Raw genomic sequence first — 12,293 nt, 5'->3', positions numbered from 1 at the left:
AACAACTACTTCAGTAATACACCCTAACAGATTATTACCAGTATATATAAATGTATTTCCAAATAGCTACCTACAGTGATTTCAGGTATTCTTAAAGCCATAAAGTACTTTTTACCCATAAATGGACAGATAATTCTATATATTGTTACTATTTCAACTTTATTCTTCTAGTACAAACTTTCCACAAGCACTAAGGCAGACATATTGATTTGAATGTTCTTGTCAAAAATTATGCCAAGAATACCACATGACAACAGTGTCCATTATATCAATATTAATAACAACAGTCAAATACATTCTTCCCCCCGATACATAAGGTTTTCTATGTTCCTAAGGGATGAAGACTTAGAATGAAGTCAAGCAAAGACTAACAATTAAAACATACCATGAGTTCATCAAGCAAAGACTAACAATTAAAACATACCATGAGTTCATCAAGAGCTGCAGCAAGTTCTCCAGCACCTTCATATGGATGAGCACTTGACTGCCCGGTTGCCTGGGCAACACCTGATATAGTGTTGACAGCATCACACAACTGCTCATAAGCCCAGTCTCTGTTTGCTCTAGCAGCCGCCAGCTCCGGGTGTCGAACATACGCTTTTGATGCTGTTAACAACATCATGCTGCTCTTCTTTAATGTTGCCCTGGACGCTGCAAGGTCATCACGTCTCCTAGGATCCTAAAACAAACAGAGCAGATATTTTATCTAGCTATGATATTTTACTCATCTTGTTACAGTTTTGTGTCAAGTTGCAAAGTGTTTTATCTTACTCCATTTAACCTGAACAGTTTGTCTGCCTTGATTAGTACGACTTGGCTGTTTTCTTTATAAATCAATGAAAACCATTACTTTTGTATTCACAAATTTAATTGTAATTAGAGACAACTTCAGTTTTTACTTTGTATTCAAATATGTAATCTTTACTTTGTATTCACATATGTAATCTTTACTTTGTATTCACATATGTAATCTTTACTTTGTATTCACATATGTAAGAGTAATTAAAGACAACTTCCGTCTTTTCTATAGTATTGACATATATAGGATTAACATGAAGACAATTTCAGCATTCACTATTACACATTCATAGAGTACGAATATAAACCTATCAGGTTTCCATTTTTAGTTAAACAGAAGGCACTTACTATTTTTTACAATACAAGTTTAATACACTCAACAAACTTAGTACTAATAGACAAGTTAAAACACTTAACAAACAAGAACAGCTGTATTGCAGCTGCAATTTGGCCCAAGTATCATGTAAATGCTGTTATATTTCTCAGGTTTTGTACAATTTTGTTGTCCTCTTTACAATGACTTAAGGATTAAATACATACCTTCTGTATATATTCAGACTCCAAATGTACTAATGTTTTATAATTTAATGTCTTATCAAAATGTTAAAGTCATTAGAGAACTTGCTATGTATTTGTATTTTGCTACAAAAGAAAGAATATAGACTAGAATATTATTATATTGACTTTGTATTATAAATTGTTTGAAATAATTTTGTGTATTGTTCTGTTTTCTTGACAAAACAAATGTTATTGCCTCTCATGACTGTAACATTATAAGTATTATGTAATATGTGTATGGGCTGGTGGCCTGATTATACAATAAACTTTTGAATTTGAATTCTTATAAACAGAATCTATAAAACAAAGTCTGTTTTTCTTAAGTTTTTGTTTTCATTGTTCTCAAGTGATTGCAGAAATTGTCTTTAATTACTAATACATCTGTCTAACTAACCTTTAGATCTGCTTGTCTCTGTGCTGCTCTCTCTGACAGCTCTACAACACTCTTCCCAAACTCCTTAAAGCTGTCCATCAATTCTTGCTGACTAGACGCATTACGAATACGATCTAAATCATTCTCCACCTGCAATATGGTAATATGTATATCACTTGTCTATTATGTATATCACTTGTCTAATATGTATATCACTTGTCCAATATGTATATCACTTGTCTAATATGTATATCACTTGTCTAATATGTATATCACTTGTCTAATATGTATATCACTTGTCTAATATGTATATCACTTGTCTAATATGTATATCACTTGTCTTATATGTATATCACTTGTCTTATATGTATATCACTTGTCTAATATGTATATCACTTGTCTTATATGTATATCACTTGTCTAATATGTATATCACTTGTCTTATATGTATATCACTTGTCTAATATGTATATTACTTGTCTTATATGTATATCACTTTTCTAATATGTCTATCACTTGTCTTATATGTATATCACTTGTCCAATATGGTTTCTCCAGCTATACGAGGACCCTAATTAGTAATTACTATATTGGGGACTGGGGCAAGGTAGACCAATTTCAGATTCTTTTTTTAGAGAAAGTCTACAACAATACTAATAAAGTTAAGTATTACTTATTTCATTCAATTTAATAAATAATATTATTATTTTAAAAAGAAATAACTTTCTTGGTGGTGGAAGACCTCAGGTGCCCTTTTGTGCATTATTTCAGGCACTGAAGTAGAACCATCCATATTCATCACTGTGACCTCACATGACTCTAAAGTTCCTGTCAAGATTGGAAATCACAGCAGTAATGGGGAAAGTGGATTGAAGTCAATGACTTTAACAACTCCACCACCGACACCCCTTTTCTTGTTTTTCAAATTCTAAATTGTACAAATGTGTAATCAAATCTGGTCATCATATATTATGACTAGATTGGTACATTAAGTTTACTATACTCACCACTCGGAGAGATTTTAGCAGTAGATGGACATCTACCATATCAGCTAAGATAAGCAGTCTAGTTACAGCAGATAAGAGAGCACGTGCTGCACGCACCATTGCCCCTCTCTTCATAGATGAACATGGATCTGCTGCAAACTCTTCTGATGCTTGCCCCATGGCTTCTCCTTAATAGTAATATATAAATAGTACAAATATATTGCTTGCCCCATGGCTTCTCCTTAATAGTAATATATAAATAGTACAAATATATTGCTTGTCCCATGGCTTCTCCTTAATAGTAATATATAAATAGTACAAATATATTGCTTGCCCCATGGCTTCTCCTTAATAGTAATATATAAATAGTACAAATATATAAGGTAATCATAAACTAGACTTTGTAATAAACCAGGATTGCACAAAAGTTTGATGCTTACATAACATACAACATATACATGTATCAGTATTTACCCCAAAAATTATGGGAAAATCTGACGAAATAAACTAATAGCATGCTAAAACTTTTCCTTTTGTTCACCAAAATTAAACTTATGACAATTTTAAACAGAACTTACTCCATCAAAAATCCACTAACACAAAATTGTCCACTGACTTCAGTTTGATACATAACAATTCACCAAAATATGCTCAAGCCTTTAAAGGGATTCCACTCAAGTATTCTGACTTGGGAATATTTTTTCAAGCTTTATGTACCCTTTGTCACTGGTCTGGACTTATCACTTGCAAAATTTCATATTATTCTGCAAATTTCATATCATTCACTCACTATTATTTTCAGAATAACCATTCATGTGAAAAATGACCCAAAAACAAAGTGTTTAAAAGCTTTCTGTTTACATTGCGCTAAGAATTGCACACAAAAATATGATTTGTATATTTCTGTATTATCTATTAATTACAAGTTCATATTTGCCATGGCAATCAAAGTTCCTATATGTAAAAATTTTAATTTTATGTAGTTAAAATTTTGTACCTCAGTGTAGCTCCTGTAAAAAAATTTTCTTCTTTTTTAGAACATTTGAGATGGAGGGGCGAGAGTAAAAATATAACAATAACAAAACATGATCAATATATACAGGGATTTTTTTTGTTTATTTTATAGCCGATATTCAATCATATTCCCCATTGAGTACATTATTTTCCCAATCCATAGGAAAAAATTCCCAATTGAAAGTTACAAAATAAAACTATTGAATAACAAATTCTAAAATCTTTGAAAATAAGAGCTTCTTCACTGTTATGGTGCTTAAATGTTGGAAGATGCCATCCTAGACATTGATTCTTTGCATTCATTTAATCACTGCAAAATTAAAATCCTGTTTTTTTCCCCAATGTTTAACAAAACATCGCTGAAAATCCTGGAAACAAACACCTGTTATATCATACCTGTTTTTCTGACTTCATCAACTGCTGCCAACATGTCTTCCTTAACATCAGGGTTTTCTCTCGCAATCTCCTCTCCTTTTTCTACAAAGTTAAGGGTAGCCTTCTGTACAGCTGCAGCAAGAACATGACCCTTCTTTGATCTTCCTTTTTTCTTGTTTGATGGTCCTTTCTGGTTGACTAAAGTGGTTACCTGTGACCACAACAGAACATTTTTACTACCAGAGCAAACAAAGCAACACAATCTTTGCAGAGAATTAAAAAACAAGAGGGCCATGATGGCCCTGAGGTCGCTCACCTGTATATAGGCCCCCCCACCCCAATTTTTACCCAAGGGCTTTTATTTGTTTATTTGAACAGACTTGGTAGACACCCATAAGAAGATGTTTCATGCTAAACATCTAAGTTCTAGCTCATTGGGTTTTTTAAAAGAAGATTTTTAAAGTTTTTACTATACACATATAGTTAAAAACAATGACACCCCTGGGGAAGGGCCAGTTTTGACCCCCGGGCTTTCATTTGAACAAACTTTGTAGATATTTACTTAAAGATGTTTCATGCTTAATATCTAAACTCTAGCTATTTGGGTTTTTTCAAAGAAGATTTTTAAGTTTTTGCTATACACATATAAGGGAAATCAATGACCCCACCGGGCGGGGCCAGTTTTGACCCCAGGGCTTTTATTTGAACATACTTGGTAGACACCCATTAAAACATGTTTCATGCTAAATATCTTAGCTCTAGCTCTTTGAGTTCTTTAAAAGAAGATTTTTTAAGTTTTTGGGGCGGGGCAAATTTTGACCCCAGGGCTTTTATTTGAACAAACTTGGTAGACACTCATTAGAAGATGTTTCATGCTAAATATCTTAGCTCTAGCTCTTTGGGTTCTTTAAAAGAAGATTTTTTAAGTTTTTACTATATGCATATAGGGAAAATCTATGACCCCCTGGGGCGGGGTCAATTTTGACCCCAGGGCTTTTATTTGAACAAACTTGGTAGACATTCACTAGAAGACGTTTCATGCCAAATATCTAAGCTCTAGCTCTTATGGTTCTTTAAAAGAAGAATTTTTAAGTTTTTACTATATGCATATAGGGAAAATCAATGACCCCCCGGGGCGGGGTCAATTTTGACCCCAGGGCTTTAATTTGAACAAACTTGGTAGACACTCACTAGAAGATGTTTCATGCTTAATATCTTAGCTCTAGCTCTTTGGGTTCTTTAAAAGAAGATTTTTTAAGTTTTTACTATATGCATATAGGGAAAATCAATGACCCCCTGGGGCGGGGCCAATTTTGACCCCAGGGCTTTTATTTGAACAAGCTTGGTAGACATTCACTAGAAGATGTTTCATGCCAAATATCTAAGCTCTAGCTCTTACGGTTCTTTAAAAGAAGATTTTTTAAGTTTTTACTATATGCATATAGGGAAAATCAATGACCCCCTGGGGCCAGAGCTGCATCAGTACTAAGGGTGTAGTACTTCAGTACCAGTACCAGTACTTGGCAAATTATGCAGTACCATTACCAGTACCAGTACTAGATTTTAGCTCTGTACTGCAGTACCAGTACTTTTTTTGGTGAAGTAATTAAGTATCAGTACCATTACTTTTATATATTCATCAAAGTTTGAATAAATACAGTGTCAAACAAATAATTGCAAATATTATTCAGCAAAAAAACAAAATCATAATTTAATTTAAAGCCGCATGCCTCCAGATGACCCAAAATATTTCAGGAAAATTAAACTTGGAAAAAAATTACTAAAACTTTGAGAAAAGTAAACAAATTAAAGATTCAAGTGATAATTTATATCTTATGTGCAATTAATGACTGTATTTTGTAGTTTTATCACTATATTTCTACTGCGTTACTAACGCAGTAGAGGCTATAAATTTATGCATGTTTTGACCTCTTTTTGGTAATTTACGTGGATTTTAAGTGCCAATTGTAATGTGTCAAGTACTCTCTTTGTTCATTTAACAATATTTTACCTTTAAATACATTTTCAAATTTTTCATGAAAATTAGGATGAATCTGGAGGCATGCTGCTTTAAAGTTAACATAACATATTTACAGTTTATAGTTTTAAAATACTTTTTACAAACAATATTTACAACATGTATTCATGTTATATCTAATTGTTTAGTAACCAGTCAACAGTATAAATACAATGCAAACATCTTTCATTTAAAACACAACAGTCTTTTGTTGCCTTTCACACCTTCACACCTCTGTTCAATTTATACCAAAGTAAATAACAACTTTTTATGGTGCTTACAATATCATTTTTTTTCACTTGAAATGGGATTTTTTAGAATAGAAGAAATTAATAAGTGTTTATTTTGCTCTTTTACTAGTAAATACAAAGTAATAAAAGATTTTAATAAGGATATTTTAGGGTAAAGAGTTATTGAGTCTGTTTATCCTAATTTAATTTTTACTTAAAGTCTTTGGTGCTTTTTATGATGAATAATATATTAACATTTGAAGGAATATTGCAGCAAATTATCTTTAGATTTGATAACTTACTTTTTCACAAAAATAAAATATAATTAATGTTATTTTTAGCTTTATTTTATGAGAAAAATTGATGTTATTTTTAATTTTATCAAAACCAAAAGTACTGGGTAATGCAGTAGCAGTACCACTTTTTAAGACAGTAATGCAGTACCAGTACCAGTAGTAGCAAAATTTTGTAAGAGTAATTCAGTATCAGTACCAGTAGTTGCAAAATAGCTGCAGTACGTACTGCAGTACCAGTACCAGTAATGCAGCTCTGCCTGGGGCGGGGTCAATTTTGACCCCAGGGCTTTTATTTGAACAAACTTGGTAGACATTCACTAGAAGAGGTTTCATGCCAAATATCTAAGCTCTAGCTCTTATGGTTCTTTAAAAGAAGAATTTTTAAGTTTTTACTATATGCATATAGGGAAAATCAATGACCCTGGGGCGGGGCCAATTTTGACTCCAGGGCTTTTATTTGAACAAACTTGGTAGACACTCAGTAGAAGATGTTTCATGCCAAATATCTAAGCTCTAGCTCTTAGGGTTGTTTAAAAGAAGATATTTAAAGATTTTTCTTTCGGTTGCCATGGCAACCAGAGTTCTGCATGGAATTAAATTCTTTGAACAACTTTTAAAGGTGACCACCAAAGGAACATTCCTGTGAAGTTTGGATGAAATTGGCTCAGTGGTTTATGAGGAGATGTCATTTAAAGCAAAAGTTTACGGACGGACGACGGATGGACGGACGCCGGACGGACGCCGGACGAAAAGCGATCACAAAAGCTCACCCTGTCACTTTGTGACAGGTGAGCTAAAAATAGTTGACTAATAGAATAAATAAAGTAAAAAAAATAAAAATTTCTCTACATTCCAACAGGACCTTTATGAAATTCATACACACTAAATTTTAGAACAGATAGTCAATTTGTTATATTAAGAAAAAAGCTGCACCTGTGTAACAAGAGGCTCCAATGTTTTCTCTACTGACTTTGTCCTAATTTCCAAATTCTTTGGGTCCCATTTTATGTTCAAGGAACCCATGTTGACTGGGTACACTCACAACACTGAAAATAAATATTAAATATCATTATAAACAGATATATTAAAGTAAATTGTTTACTGCATTTTTCATCATAAATCTGACAAAAATTAATTATTTAAAGGAACCACATTATAATCATGTTTCAGTGTTTCTGCCAGACTAGATTTTTTTGGGGGTCATTTTGTGACCCTCTGTATAAAAATATGGGGGTCATTTGAAATTATTAAGGGTAAAATTTTAAAAAAGTAAAAATTACAAAAGTAAATCTCAGAACTGTTTGATTTCACATGTTAACTTCAATTTCTCACTTTTTGCGGAAGCAAACGAAAAATCTTTTAAGGAAGAACCAAGTCTTATTTGCATGAAAACATTTAACCTGCCATATGTCTGTTTATTGCAGGCACTTTGATATTTTTGACCACTAAAGCAGAAATGTAGATAACATTGTTATCTATGTCACTAACTAAAGCCCCTATCTTTTGTGGTGTGCTTGCCATTGTAAGAAAATCGTCTGCATGCAAAAATCGCTTGTTTACACCCTGACCGTGCATGTCTAAATCCCGGATACCGTGACTGATTGTAAAATGGTTCAATGTTGTGCCGATAACGACACAGAATAGGTTAGCAACTTATACATACCCTCAGTTACCGATATAAATAAATTTCGGAATGGCCATTTCGATACTCAAACAATAATTGCCTATTTTAACACAATGGCACTAATAATAGGAGAAATAACTTAATGAAAATGCATCTAATTACATGTAAGGCAGATTATCACTGCGTCATAGAAAACGCGCTTTGCCTTTTCCAATGCGTCATTCTTAAAATTATTGCGTCAAAAATGCAAGAAACACAGAGTAGCGGAAACACTGATGTTTGCATTATGAACCACTGAAAACTCTAACCCTAACCCCAGACCCACTGTTGGTAAATTCCTCAGGTCTTTCTCATAGACCGCCTACACACTAAGTACTAACATTAGCCATATAGCACGTAAGTAAACAATGCAAGAAATGATTGAGCCAGGACACACAAGTGTCTTTTTCCCATCTTTTCATGTGTTGCATCAAGTTCAGTTGTACTTACAAACTCCAATCATGACAGTCAGGTTAAATAACATTTTTCATGTTGGTACACCTGATAACTTATCATTGCTAAACCTGGTGTGTTCTTACACCATTTATTTTAGTTTTTTTTGGGAGGATTATTTTAAGTTTTTTTTTTTCAACAATGACATTTGTAGCCATTTTTATTTTATTTTTTTAACCGAAAGCCTAATAACTTTGTAAGATATGTAAAGATCCTGTACATGTTACTTGTAGTAAGTACAAAAGCGATGTGAAGTCAATGTCGCTTTGATGTTCTAAGTCTGCAAAGTTCAGAAACTTTAGAATACTGTCACATATGATATTGGCACAAAATTAAGAACATAAGAAAGCCAATGAAGTTTGTTTTTGTCCAACATGTCTTATGGATAGTCCAACTAATTGTACTGCGCGACGAGATATTGTGCTATTTTCGTGTCTGTTGTGACAATATTTCGCCTCTACGTACAACATAAAAAGTACCTTTTCTGTGGTGAAATTTGCGCCAGGATTTTGAGCGCAAGCTTTGGACCGTATAAAATCGTATTAGAAGTCATATTTGAATAAATTTGTTACGATAACTTTAAAGATTATTCATTTCTACATCAATTTCATGTTTTATTAGTGAAAATATTCCTAACATAAAGATTTTGATAGAAAAGTAAACACATGCACCATCAAAATAAAGACATCGTCGCTAATGTCACGTGACAAATACTCTGTTGATAACTACACTGGTGTGTATTTGGTACTGCGATACTGAGAAACGACGAAACACATCAAGTAAAAAAAGTATAAAAAAGAGGACTATATTAAAATTTTCCCGTATCATTTCAAAGATTTCAATCAATTAGAAAAATATTTAAAGATTATTTCTTGGCGATTTATTTTAATGTAGCAATAAATATAATTAATAATAAAAACATTAAAAAATAATAATTAAGTTATTAACACTTTTTAATAGTTTTTCATATTTTTTTAGCCACAAAAAGAAAAAAGACAACATTTACGCACGGTACCGAACAATATCGATTTTTAGCGTACATGTTACATTAGGCCATCCTTAAAAAAATGTTTGTTTGCAGTAACCCGACCCAGAATTTTCAAGGTGGGTAGGTAGGTCGATTTTTTTTTTTTTTTATTGAACTGTACTCCCAAATAAACATGGAATTTCAAAATGCTGGACAATTTATGCTTTGATAATCTGGTAACAATTAATAAATTGATAAATGAATTCTAATTAAATAATACCTACATTTTATTTCTTCTATTAACCTTTAAAAGAACAAAAACAAAGCACAAGGCATAATTTTCTGATTCAAAAAACATTTTTTTTTTCCAGACCATGAAAAAAACTTTTGAGTAGGGGCAAATTTTGTGAGTCGGTCGCGTTACTGCAAACAAACATTTTTTTAAGGATGGCCTTACTGTAGCAACATCACAATATGGCGACATTGGTACACAAATGAGACAGTGAAATGAAACTAACGTGGTTTACTTTCTTTTAAGTTTATAGGCTGGCACTTTGTGCTGTTAATTCCTTAAAATTGTACTGTTGAATAAATTCTTAGTTTATATTCTCGGCATTTTCACATTTACGTCGAAATCCACGTTTCACCACAGAAAGGTCTCCTTTTGGTTTTGACGTTAAAGCAAGATTCTGCCCCAGAACGAAAAGTATCTCAGAATCAAGCTTTGGCACGTCAATATATTTTGACTAGTCTTATGGACTTCAAAGATTATGTGTCATGAAAATCTAAAAAAAAGGAAAATATTTCTATAAGAGCTAAGTTATCAATTTATTCTTGTTTCAATGTTTCAGCTAGATTTTTGAATCTGTCCGCAACTATTTTTAACATTATAATTTTACCCAATATTATTCTTCAATATCTACGTTTCAATACAAAATCACTCAGATTACTTTGATGGATAAGGTTTGGGTTAGTGTTTTTGGCACTGGTTGAAGAGTTTAGTTAGGAATAAGAATTTATAAATATGGATTTTGATGCGGAAAAATTCTAAAAGTGTTCCTAAATTTGTTTCTACAACGGTAGTAATAGAATGCGAAATGGACTCCATTTCGCGAAATGAACTTTTCGACTACGAAATGGACATTTGTTTCTTAAATTTTGGTTTAAGTGTACCATTTAATATCTTTTTTAATAACGAACAAGTGATATATGACATAAAATTACTATTTAAACAATTTAATTTTTGGTGATATTTTTTCATTATTTATGCTTGTAGATCTACATTTGAAAATAATCGTATAATAATGCCACATAGTTAAGTGCTTTATACATGGTCTTTCAAATAGAAAGATTCTGTAATATATCATATGTTTAACCTGGGACAAAAATATTTTTGTCGTCCCAGATTAAATTTAAGTGAATAGAAAAGATACCCTTTGTGACATGTCAGTTACACCATAATTTGTAAAGCAAATGTCCATTCCGTAAGCGAAAACTCCATTTCGTGGCCGAAAACTCCATTTCGTAGATGCCAGATTATTTTCATAAATATGACTATAAAATAGGAAAAAAGTAATATTAATTTGTTCAATCTGTAGTTTTATGTCAAAGGTTAAACATAAATTAATAAAAATAATATTACTCATCGCGGTTAAACAAACAAATGTCCATTTCGTAGGCGGTAAGTTCATTTCGCGAAATGGAGTCCATTTCGCATTCTATTACAACCCGTTTCTACAATAAAAAAAGGCTTAATCGTATGTGTAATTCTTAAAAATATAGCAAGTGTGAAGAAATATCTTCATGGGCCTATCTTCATTGACTTTCAAGAAATTTTAATATTAATGTTAAAGCCGAATAGGGTAATGAGCCCATCCTGTTAAGATGTTAAACAGTTTTAATTTTAAAAGTATTGGGGAAAGACAAGTCAAAATGCTTTTGGGTGGGGTAGCACAAATAATTTATATCGATTTATCTACTCCTTCGTGTTCAGTACACACATTTTACGGACTATTTAAGATCATGCATGTAATTAATTTATTCATTGCATGTTTTTACTATCCTTAAATTAGAAACTAAAATATTTACCAAAATTTGTAGTGTTTATCAAATTATCTCTTCCGTATGTTGAGTCACAAGCCAACTTCCGGTGTTCTGTTTACTTCACACATAAGCAAAAATCTTATATTACAGCATGTACGATTGAATGCATTAAAGAAAAATATGTTTGAAATTAATAGAAAATAATAAAAAATGCGAATTCAAGACCATTGTGATCATGTTATGCAATTACTATATTAACTATATTGGTGATGAAGATACTTTCGGTCAGTAAATAGAACAGCAAAATATTTTAAAAATTTAGCTTACGAATTCAAATATGAAGATGTCGATGTCATCACTATAGCCGTCCCGGGCGTAGCTAGCGATAGGCACTTACGCCGTGCGTAACATTGACCCAGGAAAATTCAAATTACTGAAAAAAGGGGAAAAACGACGAGAATACTAAAGAATGGGCGCTAGGGTTGTGTTGAAAATGTTAAGAGGCATGATTCCAAAATTT

The 12,293-nt window shown here is 32.2% G+C and overlaps 1 protein-coding gene across 1 annotated transcript in view; it reads right to left on the bottom strand.

Annotated features, from left to right (window-relative positions):
* The window catches only part of LOC132733888 (catenin alpha-like), a 31,986-nt gene extending 20,018 nt beyond the window's left edge, over nucleotides 1–11,968 (bottom strand). The window contains exons 1-6 of the mRNA XM_060720614.1: nucleotides 11,819–11,968; nucleotides 7,581–7,693; nucleotides 4,126–4,315; nucleotides 2,737–2,903; nucleotides 1,751–1,879; nucleotides 425–679 (exon numbers count right to left, since the gene is read on the bottom strand). Of these exons, the coding sequence (XP_060576597.1) occupies nucleotides 425–679; nucleotides 1,751–1,879; nucleotides 2,737–2,903; nucleotides 4,126–4,315; nucleotides 7,581–7,670 (831 nt within the window). The 5' untranslated portion in view covers nucleotides 7,671–7,693; nucleotides 11,819–11,968. The remainder of the gene's footprint in view (nucleotides 1–424; nucleotides 680–1,750; nucleotides 1,880–2,736; nucleotides 2,904–4,125; nucleotides 4,316–7,580; nucleotides 7,694–11,818) is intronic.
* Nucleotides 11,969–12,293: the final 325 nt, after the last annotated feature.

The sequence above is a fragment of the Ruditapes philippinarum genome, unplaced genomic scaffold (assembly GCF_026571515.1).
Source record: "Ruditapes philippinarum isolate M1 unplaced genomic scaffold, ASM2657151v2 ctg105_1_1_1_1, whole genome shotgun sequence".
Taxonomy (NCBI): Eukaryota; Metazoa; Mollusca; class Bivalvia; order Venerida; family Veneridae; genus Ruditapes; species Ruditapes philippinarum.
This window is presented reverse-complemented; position numbering and strand designations above follow the sequence as displayed.